Source organism: Eretmochelys imbricata, chromosome 8 (assembly GCF_965152235.1).
Source record: "Eretmochelys imbricata isolate rEreImb1 chromosome 8, rEreImb1.hap1, whole genome shotgun sequence".
NCBI classification, from domain to species: domain Eukaryota; kingdom Metazoa; phylum Chordata; order Testudines; family Cheloniidae; genus Eretmochelys; species Eretmochelys imbricata.
The window spans coordinates 46256225-46271627 of record NC_135579.1 but is presented as its reverse complement, the minus strand read 5'-3'; the positions used below and the strand labels follow the sequence as shown (position 1 = coordinate 46271627).

At 44.8% G+C, this 15403-nt stretch overlaps 1 protein-coding gene across 15 annotated transcripts in view; it reads left to right on the top strand.

The window, feature by feature from the left end:
• The window catches only part of PRRC2C (proline rich coiled-coil 2C), a 116770-nt gene that overhangs the window by 48406 nt on the left and 52961 nt on the right, over positions 1–15403 (top strand). For 13 of the 15 annotated variants that reach the window (XM_077824879.1, XM_077824881.1, XM_077824880.1 and 10 more), the window contains exons 20-22: positions 319–404; positions 7873–8061; positions 10668–10919. In XM_077824879.1, coding sequence (XP_077681005.1) covers positions 319–404; positions 7873–8061; positions 10668–10919 — 527 coding nt within the window. The remainder of the gene's footprint in view (positions 1–318; positions 405–7872; positions 8062–10667; positions 10920–15403) is intronic. The other 2 variants (XM_077824877.1, XM_077824875.1) reach the window with 1 other exon arrangement.

Genomic DNA, 15403 nt, shown 5'->3' with positions numbered 1-15403 from the left:
CAGGTTCCCTGAGATGAGAGAGCTCTTCTTTGCTGCTGTCGCCACATTCTATATTCCCAGTATATAAGCAACTGCCATTGGTCTCAAACCTGGACTTCTTTGTCAAATTTGTGCATGTTTCCAAATATGCTAATTAGGGCAATCACAGTTGACTTAAGAAGGGACTTACTGTTAAAAGCTGAAATGGAGTTCTAGAATCAAACATGCTGTGAAATCAAGTAGCTGAAGTTTCATTGTCCATTCAGTTTTGTACTTATGAATCTGAATAACCATGGATTAATTGTGGTTTTGACTCCACTGTATTCTCTGGACTTTTAGTGGGACCCATTAGTCCACCACAACCCCCTTCAGTCAGTGCGTGGAATAAGCCTTTGACATCATTTGGATCAGCTACATCTCCAGAGGTAAGAATCAAGAACATCTGAAGATCGCTCAATTTGTGTCTTGCAGGTGGTGGGACAAATGAAATACGATTATTGTGATGGTTCGCAAAGTACCCAGGACTGGGAGTCACCTTGTTCTTCTTCGAGTGCTTGCTCATATCGATTCCAGTTTAGGTGTGCACGCACGCCGTGTGTACAGCCATCGGAGAATTTTTACCCCTAGCAACACCCGGTGGGTCGGCTCTGGAGCCCCCTGGAGTGGCACCTTCATGATGCTCGATATATACGCCAGCTGACCCAGCGCCCGCTCAGTTCCTTTTTATTGCCTGTGACGGGCACTGGAACTGTGGAGTTCTGCTTCGCTGGTCTCCCCTCTCCCTAGCACTTGCAGTTTCTAGTTTATAACCGTTCATAGTTGATAGTTTATAGTAGTTCATAGTTAGTATTAGTGGGTTACAGGGTTCCCCCTCCTTCCCGATTTTCTATTGGGCTCATGCCCAAAGCTCCGGGATTCAAGCCCTGCGGTTCCTGCTCTAAGCCCATGCCAACGGGTGACCCGCAGACTCTTGCCTAAAGTGTCTAGGTGAGCCTCATTAAGCAGACAAGTGCAGGATCTGCGAGGGTTTTCATCCCCGGACCAAGAAGGAGCGGGACTTTCGTCTCAAACAGCTCCTTATGGAGGCAGTTCTTAGCCCGCAACCTCCTGCGGTGTGCCAAGATCCGGCACCGAGCGCCTTGGTGCGCAGCGCTCCGGCAGCAGCAGTAGGAGCAGCACCGCGGTTGGACCATGACCAAGACCCATGGCACTGGCACTCCCTAGCACTGCAGCCGATATCATCGGCCTGGCACCGGTCCCACTCTCCTGGCCAGAAGCAGCACCAGAAACCGGAAAAGGCTGGCCCACTCCCACAGAGGCCAACCTCCTTGGAACCGCCTCTGGAGGTGCGTCCCAGTCTACGGCCTTGGCACCGTTGACTCCGGCCCTGGGAGGGAGAGCCATTGAGTCCGGTGCCCCTGGACTTCCCGCTACACAGTGTGGTTGAGGTCCAGTTGCTGTCCACCCTGGATACCTTTGTGGCTGCAAGGGACCTTACCGCCATGACGGCATCAGCATCCCCTCAGCCTCATGCCAAGGCACTGGTACTTGCACGTGCAGCACCACCCCGAGGCAAGCTGGCCCTGTCTCCCCGTCAGCACCGTCGGTCGAGCCACAGCACCTATCTTGTTCTCTGCACCGTTCTCACTCCCAACACCGCTCGCAGTCCTGACACCGCACTTTCTCGCGGCACCGGTCATACTTGCAGCACCGCTCCGATTCCCGGCACTGGTCCTGGTGCTGCTTGCCCACCAATCACTGTCAAGGAGCAGATCCCGGACCCGATGCCGCTCACCGTCTAGATCCAGGTCCCGGCACCGCTCCCCAGTGTTGCGGCGCCGTTCACCATTGCCCCGTCAGCATGACTCGGCACCACCGTGGCCTTCCCGTTCCATTTCCCATTTCTTGGGATCGGAGGCAGGGTCGCGCTTCTCGGACTGCCGCCGTATGGACCATAGCCGCCTGGAGTCGGGCTGGGCATTGGCAGGAGCAGGGTCCTGCTTAAGGGCCCACCCAATGGCCATTCTGGACACCCTGGGCATACCACCAGACCCAGGGTGCTCCGTCTGGGGCTTCTCGCTCAGCCCCGTCCAAGCCACAAGTGCCAGAGGCTGTCGCCACTCGGCCCGCCCCGGGAGGCATGGAGACTGTAGTGGCTCCTCTTCCTGCTACAGGACCTCCTCCAGCGCTGGTTCCTGCTCCGGGCCCTGAGGTCGCTGGCACAGGACAGCTGGGCCCAGTTCCCCAAGAGGCCTTAGATGACCCTCTCCCCCCTGTGGCCGCCTCCACCTCCTCGCCCGACAAGACAGTGGCAGGCACTGCAGTCTCGGGTTCCCCTCCCATAGACCTCCATGCCCAACAGGACTTCCTGCGCAGGGTGGCCCGTAATCTGAATTTCCAAGCAGAGGAGGTGGTAGAGGTGGAGGACCCAGTGGTGAATATTCTGTCAGCGGAAGCTCCATCAAGGGTAGCCCTACCCTTTATTCAATCCAATCCACTATCCAATCCACCACCAGAACAATCTGGCAAACACCTGCATCCATCCCACCGACTGCTAAGGGAGTGGAGTGCAAATACTTTGTCCCCTCAAAGGGGTACGATTATTTGTTCACCCACCCACAGCCTTGCATCACTGGATGCTGCGGATTCTGCCGCATGTACTTTGTCCTCGGGGATAGCGATGAGGCATATCTCCTGGCTGCACGCCTCCAACCTGCCACCGAAGCTTCAGCAAATGCTACAGGACTTCTCCTTTGATGGAGAGGGCCTGGTTTCGGACAAGACTGATTCCAGGCTATGAAACCTTAAGGACTCATGGGTGATAATGAAGTCCCTGGGCATGCACCCACCGGCTACCCAGCGGAAACCTTCAAACCCCAGCAGCCACAACAACGCTCCTATCCTCCTCCTCGTCCAAGGCAGGATTTTTATAGGAGACGGGGGGGTAATGGCAGGAGGAAGCCCTCCAACCCCCAGTCTAGGCAAGGCCAGGGCCCGTCGAAGCCTCCTTCGGGCTCAAAACAGACCTTTTGAAGGGACCCTCGAGGACGATGTACCGGACCTCATTCAGGATCCTACTTGACCCTTCTTGAATCGTTATCCTGCTTCCACTGTGCCTGCTCCCACATAACTACGGACCGCTGGGTCCTCCGCACAGTGGAAGCAGGATACTCTCTCCAATTTTCTTCCTTCCCACCCTCCTTCCCCGTCCCTCTTCAGGGACCCTTCTCACAAGCAACTCCTTATTCAGGAGGTTCAGGCGCTCCTCGCCATGGGGGTGATTGAGGAGGTTCCAACGGAGCTAAGGGGTAAGGGGTTTCACTCCTGATATTTCCTAAACCGCAAGGCAAAGGGGGGGCTTTGGCCCATTCTGGACCTGCGTGGTCTCAACAGGTTCATGGTAAAGTTGAAATTCTGCATGGTCTCCTTGGGCACAATCATACCTTTCCTAGAGACTAGTACGGCGCCCTCGACATGAAGGACGTGTATTTCCACATAGCGATTCATCCGGCACACAGACGCTTCCTCTGTGAACCTTATCAGTTCACGGCCCTTCCCTTCAGTCTCTCCACGGCCCCCCGAGTGTTTACCAAATGTATGGTGGTCATGGTAGCCTTCCTTCGTTGTCGGCAGGTGCAGGTATACCCTTACCTCGACAACTGGCTTATCCAGGGATGCACCAAGAAACAGGTGCAGTCCCACCTCCGCTTGGTCAAGGACACGTTTCCTCGGTTAGGCCTCCTTCTCGGTGTGGCAAAGTTGACACTAGAACTGACCCAGAGAATAGCATTCATTGGGGCAGTTCTGGACTCTCTGCAGGCACGAGCCCTCCTGCCAGATGCTTGTTTCCAGGCTATAGTGGCCCTATTTGGAGCCTTCAGTGCTTCCCAACCTCGCCAGCAAGAAGTTGCTTGAGTCTTCTCGGCCACATGGCTTCCTGCACATACGTGACCAGGCATGCCAGACTTCGACTCCGCCCATTACAAGCCTGGCTGGCATCAGTCTGTCATCCAGCTTGAGAGCTCCATCAGAGTTCACCTTGCGGCCCTATCGGCTTTTCACCCGGGTGTGAATGGCCGCTCTGTCTTGACAATCTCATGGCTGGCAGGTTTCTCAAGGGCCTGAACCGCCTCTACTCACAGCTTCAACAACCAGTCCCCGCATGGGATCTTAACCTGGTCCTCTCCAGACTCGTGGGGCCCCTGTTCAAGCCACTGGCCACCTGCTCCCTCCTCTACCTCTCCTGGAAAACAGCTTTCCTGTCACTATCACGTTGGCACGGCATGTCTCTGAGCTCAGAGCCCTTACCTCCGAACCACCCTGCACTATCTTTCATAAAGATAAAGTGCAGCTTCGGCCTCATCCGACCTTTCTTCCGAAGGTTGTATCGGGCTTCCATATCAACCAGGACATACTTCTTCCGTTTTTTAATTCAAAACCACACGCCAGTCACTAGGAACAGCGGCTGCACTCCCTTGATGTATGCAGGGCCCTTGCCTTCTACACTGAGCGTACAAAACCGTTCAGGAAGACGATCCAGCTCTTCATCACCATGGCAGACTGGATGAAAGGCCTCCCGGTTTCATCTCAGCGGATCTCCTCGTGGATCACGTCCTGTATCCCTGCTTGCTATGATCTGGCTGGTGTATCAACCCTGCCCCTCACTGTTCACTCCACAAGGGCCCAGGCCTCATCGGCGGCTTTTTCGGCCCAGGTGCCGATCCAGGAGATCTGCAGAGCCATAAGTTGGTCCTCGGTAAAAGCTTTTGCTTTGCACTATGCCATTGTCTGTCAAGCAAGAGACGACGCAGCGATTGGTAGAGCGGTCCTTCACTCCGATCCCACCACCTAGGTAAGGCTTGGGACTCACCTAAATTGGAATCGATATGAGCAAGCACTCGAAGAAGAAAAAATGGTTACTTACCTTTTTAAACTGTTCTTCGAGATGTGTTGCTCATATCCATTCCAAACCTGCCCCCTTCTCCTCTGTCAGAGTAGCCGGCAAGAAGGAACTGAGGGGGCGCTGGATTGGCTGGGGTATATGAAGTATACGAAGGCGCCACTCCAGGGGTCTCTGCAACCGACCCAGTAGGTGTTGCTAGGGTAAAAATTCTCTGGCAGCTGTGCACATGGCACGCACACACCTAAATTGGAATGGATATGAACAACATATCTCGAAGAACAACAGTTACAAAGGTGAGTAACTGTTTTTTACCCCCTGCCTCCAGAGTGAGGGAGTCTTGTAGTAACTGAATGTTTAGTTCCCTATCACCACCAGCTCTCTCCTCTCCTCTCTCGGCTATGCCAGCCCTGTCCTTTCCTTGCAGATTAACAGCAGGTGCACCCTAGTCTCCAAGTTTCCTTGAAGTGCTCCCATGTGATATCCAGACTGTGACACCAGTTACCGACAAAAATCCTCTGTACTCCAGTTACCAGCTTTACTTAAACCACTGCAGAGAGCACTGTACAGAACACTTATAATGAAACAAAAGGTTTATTTAAGAAAGAATTGAGATTTCACTAGTAACAAGATAGTGGTGGAAACGGTTACAATACAAAATAAAATCATAAAATGTGAACTGGGACCTACGCTTTCCTATTTAATAAAGTAGGTCCCCTCCTCCCCAAAAGTTCCATCTGTTGTAGAGCTGGCTGGCTTCCAAGAACCAATCTTTCATGAAAAATCTCTCCCCCCCCCCCTTAAGGTGTCTCCTCAGTGAATGGATCCAGAGTGCCTCTCCCCACTCTTATACTGAAACAGTCTTTTGTCTTTATTCATAGGCAGGGTAGTCCATGGTCTGTTACAATGTTGTTTTCACCTCCAAGTGGTTTTGATTGTTTGCAGTTGCCTATGATGGTTTTCTATTGACTGTTCCATGATGGGGCAATATTAGACCATTGAGCCTCGCATTACATCACTGGCTAAGTTTGGAGGAGTGGTAACCCAATCCTGCATGAATAGGCCGTCACCAAGTAATATTACTCCAGCGTGACTCCTTTTAACCTTAAGACCATAAGGACATAAACTTCAATATAGTTACATTATTCCTCAGATGTTATCGGTACATATACCATGCCAAGATTATGAACATCAGTAAGTTGCAAGCTTTCAATAGAGGCCTTATATGTTACCCTTTATGGACAAATACCTTGTAAGCAATGTTATCAGGTCTAAGACAAGAGTTGTTTGCAAAGAACCAGGGGACCTTTTGCCAAGGGGATTGTCACAATTATCCAGTGTTTTCAAACTGTGCGTTTTTTCTTTAGCTAGATGTAATTACTGAATAATATAGATAGTGCCAGCTACTGACATTATCTAATTTCTTACTGAGAGCAGTTACAGCAAAAATGCTTATTGAGACAGTGTTAGTAATTAGAAAAACTTGTAAACTTCATAGTTTAGAATTATAAAACTTAAACCAATAAACTTGCAGCAGTTAACTTGTTAGTTTGATTATGGAGTTCTAGTTTAGCAAATGCTTTAAGATTCAACTCTCAGTAGCTAACTTGACTAGAATTTGTTAAACAGCCTCAGATTTACCAGTTGTAACTTAGCAATTGGATAAATATAGCTGATTTTTCAGAAAAAAAATTAAACATAAGCTTAATTTGAGTTAAAACACTTTAAAATATTTTGTTTAGCTGCTCTATGCATACTTGTCTGTGGCTCATAGTCAGCAAGATAATATACAGATTCCCTTGATATTGTCGTACTTTTAAGGTTTCTTTCACCCATAGGCCATATTTTCATATTCCCAAAAAAGGGACAATAGATATGCTTCTTGAAAATTGCATATCTACCTTTCCTGTAGTTCTCTAGATACTTGTTTAAGATATCTATCGCAATATAAAACAGTAAGTCTGTAAATAGACTGACCTTAATAGCTCCAGCAGATGAGACAACTCTTCTCAATCTTTTTGCTGACTTCCTTTGAATTAAGTATTAACTTGGTTTTAAAGAGACACTCAACTTCAAAACAATTGAAAGTAGTCAAGTGCAGTACATGCCCCCTCTTGTCCATCCAATTATAATGGGTTTCAACCACATTTTCCTGTTTTTAAATGTTTTTTCTTTCTCCTGTTGACTGACACACTCAAAGCAGAAAGTGAATATACACAAGATATTTTCAAATGCAAGAAGCTCTTCAATTTATTTAATCAAATCTATTCCAGTAATCTTAGGTTGTCAGCAAAAATATTCATACATCTGACTTTTTAAAACCAACAGTATTCCTTTTAATAAAGCAGCTTCAGGAAAGCTTCTACACATCTCTCACTGGTATTCTGTACCATAGAAACTTTTCTTCTGTGACGCATGCATTCATGAAGGGTGATTACTTTCTGTACATCATAGGTGATCTGTAAAGCTTCTTAAACAGAAAGTAATATACTAAATTAATTGTGTAATTTAAAAAAGTAAAGTTAAAAATGCATTTTGCAACAAGTATTCGTAAATTGAAAAAATTACGTAATTTCTCTAAAATGTTTGTCATTACAACTTTCCCTAATGCCAGCAACAGGATAAATACTATGAGAATTAAAATTTTAACGAAAGGGTGTATGCTTGTTTAGTATTAAATTCAAGTAGCTAAGCAAATATTTCTTAGAAGAAACCTAGATATTGCCTCAAAACCAGCTTCAACCTGCTATTTTTACATTTGGCTCTGGTCTTACATTCTCAAGTAATGAGAACTAAAAATGTTTTTAAAAATGAGGATAATGTGGGTTGCATCAAATTTTAACCAGCCTTTCATGTGCTTAACTTCCATTTCCTGACTTTTGTATGCTTAAGTATATAACTACATTAAAATCAAGGTAAAAACCTATTTTAAGGCAACATTCTGGTTGAGAATTTGTTGAAGTTTTAATGTATGCTGTTGATACCTTAACTAGGGAACAAAACCTGGACAGGAAAGTGGAGTCGAGCTTGGAATAGAAACTATTCAGTTTGGAGCCCCAGCTTCTAGTGGTAGTGACAGTGAAGTTGGCCCTGTGCTTTCAGAGAAGCCCACTGACAAAATACCTGAACCAAAAGAGCAAAGACAGAAGCAGCCTCGGGCAGGACCCATCAAAGCACAAAAGGTAAGGGAGAAGATCTTTAGTTAACAGTAGAAGCCTGTATAGTGGGCTCCTGGGTGGCAGAGAAGTCCAGTCAAAAGGAAAAATACCAGAACTGTGGCTTGAAAAAAATTAAAGGAACTGTTACAGGTACAATCCAAATAAGACAGACCTCGTTTCCCGCTGTGTGTTAGTCAGAGAAGATGCTGTGCATCAGTTTACACAGTTACCAAATCAGCCATGTAGAAAGAACCTATAAATATATGCTGTCTGAGCAATCTAAGCCTCCTTCAGAACATCCAAACCTACTTTTTTAAAGTGGGGATGTCTCTGAAATCACTTTTTTTTATAACAATAAATGGCCTATCTTGGTTTTCCTTTAAAAATTGTGTATAGACATTGTATTATTTATACTGTCTTGTTTAGAGCCCCTATCTGGTTGTCCTTTGCTAGTTGCATGCTAAAGTGCTCGTCCCTACAGGAATATTTAGCAGTCTAGAGGGAGATGGAGGAGAAAACTCCTGTGGTATAGGACAGACTGGATTGTCTGCTAACCAAATGGGTACTGACCTCTTTTCCTCACCATCAAATACACAGGCTTGTAGGAAATAGGGGGACAGGAAAAGTTGGGGGATGGGGAAGAACACTGGCTTCTCACACTGCAGCAGCCCTCTCCAGTGTTTTGGAATAAGTTGGTGGTTAAGGTACTGACCCCAGCCCTGAGTTCCCAGGTCCTCTTCCTGTTGCCTGAGTCCCAGTAGTGGTCCCAGTACACTTGTCTACTGGGAACCCCTTAGGTTTTTTTCTGAAGACAAATTGGTTACTTACCCCATCATGACTTAGAAAATTGAAGATCATTAGAGTGCATCTACTTGTTAAAGAGCCAGCATAGTTTTGATAACTGTTACACTGACAGCCTGTAATCCAGTGACATTTGCATAATTAATGTTAATAGCAGCAGAGGACTACTCAGACTAAATGTTCATATAATTGACTTGATGAAAATACATTAGTAATCAACAACCTTATAAAATATAACTGAACTCAGTCTTGCATTAAGAACATGCGTATATTGTATGTGTGTCAAATCACTTATATTGGAGTTACGTAAAGGTGATCTGCAAAGGTAAAAAAATGCCACGTTTTCATCAAGTATACAGATTGCATAGTCAGTCTGTTTTTTCTGCTTGTTTCTACTTTACAAATATCAGGTCTTATCTACTTTGTTTTTCCTGGTAGGACTATAACCTCATAAGACAAGAGAATTAAGTGAGCTATTGATGGGGGAAGAGATTTTCAGTAAAATTAAACGCAAACTTTTTAGTTAAGTCTTAGACGTTTAGGACTTCTCTTCACTAGAAGGTTGTACTGCTTTAACTATACTGCAATGTACTGTGCTTGGGGATGAGATGGGAGAGGAGAGGAAGGGTGAGGCAGAACTGTCTGCTGTAGGAGTGATGAACCTAAGTGGCTACTCTAGCCAACACATTTCCCCCTCCTTTCTCAACAGCTTTTGAGCCCTACAGGTGCAAACTCTCTGGGTAGGAGTTGTCTTTGTCTCCATTTAGGGGCCTCCCCAGCAGACAGACCTGTAAAGAAGGGTCTCCTTTACCTGTCTCTGGAGCAATTAACCTCCTCATTCCTTGTCATGAAGTACTTGTGGTGAGAGAGAAACTGCCAGTCTCTCCCCTGCCCACCCTTAGCCTCCATTAATGCATTGAGGGCTGCCCTGCCTACCTTAGCCCACTAGCTTTAAAGAGACATTATGCTGCTCCTGCTGCCTCACAGTAGTAGCCACTGAACTGCTTCAAGCAGTCTACCCTCTGGGAGTGTCACCATCTATGAAGAAGGGAGTATCTTCTGAGTGTCATGGCACGGTGTTAAACTTTTTCTTCCTTTGTGGCCACAGACTCCCAGAAGCCCCTCAGCGCTCTCCCTCCACACAGTTATAGAGAAATCAACTTTACATTTAAAAACATTGATGATAATATAGCCATATACCGTTGCGGCCACCACTCCTGCAAAAGAAGACAGGGAAACACTTGCAAATTTGAGTTTGTGTTTAAAACCCTTTTAGTGCAAACAAAACTGTGGAGGAAATGACTGGCAAACATCCATACCCCAGTGTCTCTTCAACTTAGGGCTGAGAACCCTCCACCTCCAGCTTTTTAGGGCTCCAGCAAAAACAGAAGACTCAATATTCCTGATACTACTAAAGCTAAAAAAAATCCGTTCAACATTGCTAGAAAAAACCTTTGGGGCTCTCTTTAGACAGTGTATATTAAAGTTCACTAGTGCAATTTTTTCTTCTTTGCAGGTCACTTTTAATCTTTAGACTGACTATTTAATCCTATGCCATTTAATATAGCACCCATAGTAGCTCTGCTTAGATCTTTGGCTTCCTGCTGGTAATTAGTGCTTTTAAGAGACATGTGATACTCATCTGGTGCCAGATCAACATCTCTAACTAGACTAACCTTCCTTTTATTTAAAACAAAAAAACAAAAAAAAAACCCCAGACATACTGTTTACACCCTCAAGGAACGGTCACAGACTTTTGAGTCTTGGTAGATGTCAACAAAATGTTTTGACTAAACAGCCAACACTGACAAGTTAAAACACTAATTTAGCTTCCAGACTTGAGTCCAGTAGAAAACAAAGAATATAAACCTGGTCCTATTGGGAAAGAGCGTTCGCTAAAGAACAGAAAGGTGAAGGATGCCCAGCAGGGAGAGCCCGAGGGACAGGAGAAGCCCAGTCCCACCACTGTCAGGAGTCCAGACCCTGTTTCGACAAAAGAAACCAAAGCCGCAAATGAACTGAGTACTGAAATAGGAACAATTATCTCTGTCTCTGCTCCAGAGTTTGGAACAAATACAAAGGTAAGACAAAAAGTGGCACATTTCTTGAACATTACTGAACAATGTGTGTAAAAGAGATATTTCATTAACTGTAACCCATTATTGGTCATTTAATGTCTGAATCAGCTATGACATTTAGTTGCCTGCTGATGAAATCATTCAAGTATTACATAGAAGAACTTACAAAACATTGGAGTTGAAAAGTTAAACCATTTGCCTGTAGTTGTTCTCAGGAAGTAATATTTAAAAATAGAACACTGCTGTGGATCATGTGCCCTGTATGTGACTGTGGTTGACATGTTCTAAACTGTTACACTGCCTCATCGGTGATTACAAGTGCTCACTAAGCTATAGAAAATAAGTCTGTGCTCTGAGCCCTAGGTTCTGGTCTGTGGGGAATAGCACCAAAGGGGTTGGAGTAGGCAGAAGCCTTGAACTTCAAATCAGGCACTGAGTGTATCCAAGTTGCACAAGAGCAAGGTGGTCAACCATCATCAGAGAGCTGTACCAAATGTTGGAGGGAGACTCAGTTTGCAAGTTTGAGTATCACAGCAAAGGAAACAGCATATATCAAGCTTCAAGATAAGTTTTGGTATGGAAACATTTTCAAAAGCACGTAAAGAATTTAGATGTCCAAATCCTATTGAGTTCAATGAGACTTCAGTGCTTTTGAAAATTGCTGGAACATGGTGAAGACACTTAAGCTTCACTGTACATTCTCTGCAGATTGCTCTTTGATTTTTTGGAGACCTTTTGTAATAACACTTAACAGGAAGACCTCTACTTTGCTTGCTTTCAGCCCTGATCCTTAGCTATGCTGTACTGACAGCACAAAATTGGGGGGAGGGGTAGGAATAACCAAGGCTTCCCAGTGATCCTCTGCTGTTGTGATAGCTCCTCTGAGGTCTGTTGAATCCAGTATAACTTTAAAGCGGCCTACAGATTACTTGAATTTACACCAAAGGACTAGCCCAGCACACAGCCAGTGCAAGATTGAGCACAAAGATTGAGAACGCGACTGCAGAAATTATGCTCCTTATCAACTGGAGGTGGGGAAGTGGACATTTTAAATAGGAACTGGTGGTTGTTTCAGTAGCAGGTGGGCACATACCACCCGCTGGCAAGACAATTTAATGACTCGGGACTTCCAGTTTGTAATGTTCTGTCTCAGTTGCCTGCAGATAGTCAATCTTGAGCTGGAAATATTGCTCTGTTGCTAGCAGTGACATTGTACTTGATATGCTGAGGAATCTGAGATACTAGTGACTCCAAGAATGTTGTTTAAATAGTTCTAAGTTAGACGAAACAACTTAAAAAAAACTGAGAGCATATCTGTGATCCTTTAAGCTGAGTTGCCACATGCTCTCCAGTGAACTAGAAGCAATCTGCAGAGCAGTTATTGGAGGCTGCACATCCTTGGAAAGATTCACTCTTGAGAGACATGAGGGGTGGTACGTAACCTCTGCCATGGAGAAGAGGTAGTCTCTGAAATCTCTGTTCTAGCCTAATGAATGTTTCTCCTGTTGCCAGCAGTGGAAAGTTTGTTTTAAGGTGTGTTGGTGAGTTTGAGTAAATAGTGGGTGCTGCCGTTTTTAATCTTGTCTGTATCTGTGTATTGGCTTCCCTGAACCAGCAGACTTAAATGTCTTAAGCCCACCAAAAACTGATAAGATGAAAAGTGTAACCTCTGAGGTGCTGAAGTAGTATTTTTGGTGACTGGCAGGGGAGACCATGACTGCATCTTACTTTGTACATCCTGGCTTGGGCCTAGTTCCTTTATTGTCAGAGCCCAATGGGTTTTTTGTAACCTCTTGTTCTAGGACCAGAGCATCCCATTGAGGCCTATCAGGGCAAGGAGAACATAATCATCTTTGCCTGACTCTTCCCAGGAAGCATTCAGAATGGGAAAGATGCCTCAGCTGACTACCCAAAAGGAAGGCCCTGGATATAATAGCACTAGCAGCATACATTGACATCCTTTTGTCCTCTCCCTAATCCCAAGAAGTTACAGGCAACCCACAAAGGGAGAAATTGGTTTTTGTGATATTTTGGCTCCTTTATTAAGTATAAAGAAGACTTGAAAGGGTGGGATTGTTCTTTTAAGTTTTTTTAAACGTAAGTTGAAGCTATCAGGAGTATCAAGTCTGGTGTCTGCAGGAAGCTTAAAGGACCAGAGTGCTGAAATGGGAGCTATCCCAGCCCTTAGCTGAAATATTCACACAGATCTTTTCTCCCAGCTGTTTGAGTTAAATAGGTGTTAAAACAGTGTTTTCTACAGTTTACCTAAATATTCCTTGCCCTCTCAGTTGTTCAAATTTCACTCATTATTGTGATGTCATAATTGTGTTCTCAAGTCACCCATAGTCCTCCATGAAAAACGGGTAGACAAATCTTTAATTTTGAGTATAAAACCAAGCAGGAAAACTGTATTTAGAAGAGAAACTTTCAGGCTTTTTTAAAAACATTACCAAAGCAAAACACAAATCTTTGCAGGTCACCTTTGAGGTAGTGGCGCCATCAACTTCAAATCTAGTTTTTAAAGTAGTTTTAGGTATCATGCCTGTCCCTAAGTTCCTCTACCAGCTTTTGTTTTCCAGCCACATTTTTGTGTCTTTAAAATGTTTTTCTCTCCTTATTCCTTGGAGGACCCAGCCAGACAAAGTGAAATGGACTGTACAAGGAAAAACAGATGATGGCTATACAGTTCTCTAAAATGCACAAGTATAACCAAATGAAAAATAGGGGGAAAGTTTTCCTCTATTGTTGTATTAATTTTAGATAGCATTAAAAGTAAATTTTCAAACAAGTGATTTTAAAGAGTTTAAGCGAAACACAGTGAGCAGTCTCTTGAAAACAAAAAAAAAAAACAACCTACTGCTCATGTAAGAGGATGGTGAGTTTTCCCTCTCTAAGTCAGGTTGCAACAGTCAAGTATACCTTGTCTGCTACTCCAGAACCGCAGAGCAGAGTACTTCACCCATTCAAAAAAAGCTCCATAATGAGAGCACCCATGTTGTTTAGTCATGCTCTTTGCATTATAAATATAGAACGTCAGGATGATGATGATCCATATAATATGAGAAGAGACATGCTTTTTAGGGTTGCTGCTGCATCTCATTTGTTTCAACAGTTTTATGTTTCTATGGTGAGACCACTCTTGCTGTCTTCTAAATCTAAATAAACAAACCACACTGGCCTCTCCACCTCCCCCAGAAATCATTAAAATGGTACGTAAACCACATCTTGCAATTCATAGGTACAGTCAACAAGATCAGTCCTACCAGTTTTGAAAGTAATGGAATCCACCTGGTACTGACTTGTAGTTAATGGAAGCTAGCTCTTTAAAAGAAGCTAAAATGTCCGAATAGGCCTGGGAAATTGCTTCATTTGCAGCCTAAAATGGATGAGCATTTAACAACCTCCTTGGCTTGGACAATCACCTCAAGACAGAAACAAATCAAACTTCTTTTCAGATAATACATAATGTAGCTTTAAACCAGCCTTTTCATTCACAGCAGGTTCTCTTCTCAGTGCCAACTCTTCTCTGTCTCTCGTCTTCTAGATTCATCTCAGCTTTGTACAACATTCTCCTCCTTTTAGGCAACTTAGGGTAGCAGGGAAAGTTGGCCCCTCTGTTTCAACTTCTGATTGCCCATACAAGTTAAAAGAAAGCTTGCACATATACTTCTCATTTTTTCTTGATTCTGCTTTGGAATTTTATTTAGATAAATAGAAATTATTTTATTGGTTTCTTCAGTATAACATTAATAAAGATTAATAACATCCTTAGCCTTTTGTAGTTCAAGACAATCATGTAGATCCAAGAGAAGTATTTTTTTTAGCCTCAAAGACAACCTTTAAACTTTGCTTTTAGTGTTGTAACCTTGTTGGTCCCAGGATATTAGAGACACAAGGTGGGTGAGGTATATATTTTATTGGACCAACTTCTGTTGGTGAAAGAGACAACCTTTTGAGCTGCACAGCTTCTTTGGATCTGGAGAAGGTACTCTGTGTCGTCTTAGCTAAGGCTAAGATTTTGTCATGGTTATTTTTAGTAAAAGTCACGGACATGTCACAGGTAATAAACAAAAATACACAGAAGCCATGACCTGGCTGTTACTCTTGCTACTGCGGCTCCATGGTTTCCCCCACCACTATGGCAGCTGGAAGCTGCAGGGTGACCATATATCCCAAAGAGAAAACGGGACACCCCCAGCCACTCACCCAAGGTATTCTCCCTCCCCCCGCAAGGCTGTCGCCCATTGCTGGAACCCTCGAGAGGGCCCCCTCAGGAGTCTGTTGCTGGAACTTTGCAAAGGGCCGCTTGTCCCTGCTGTTGCCTGTCACTGGAACCCTGCCAGGGCCCCACTGGCTGCCAGCTCCAGAGTCCTGCAACCCCTGGGGCTGAAGCAGAGAATGTCAGGGAGGTCTCTGGAATGGTTCTGTGACATAAATGTAGCCTTAATTATAGCTAAATAAAAGGTGGAACAGATGGTTTAGTGTAA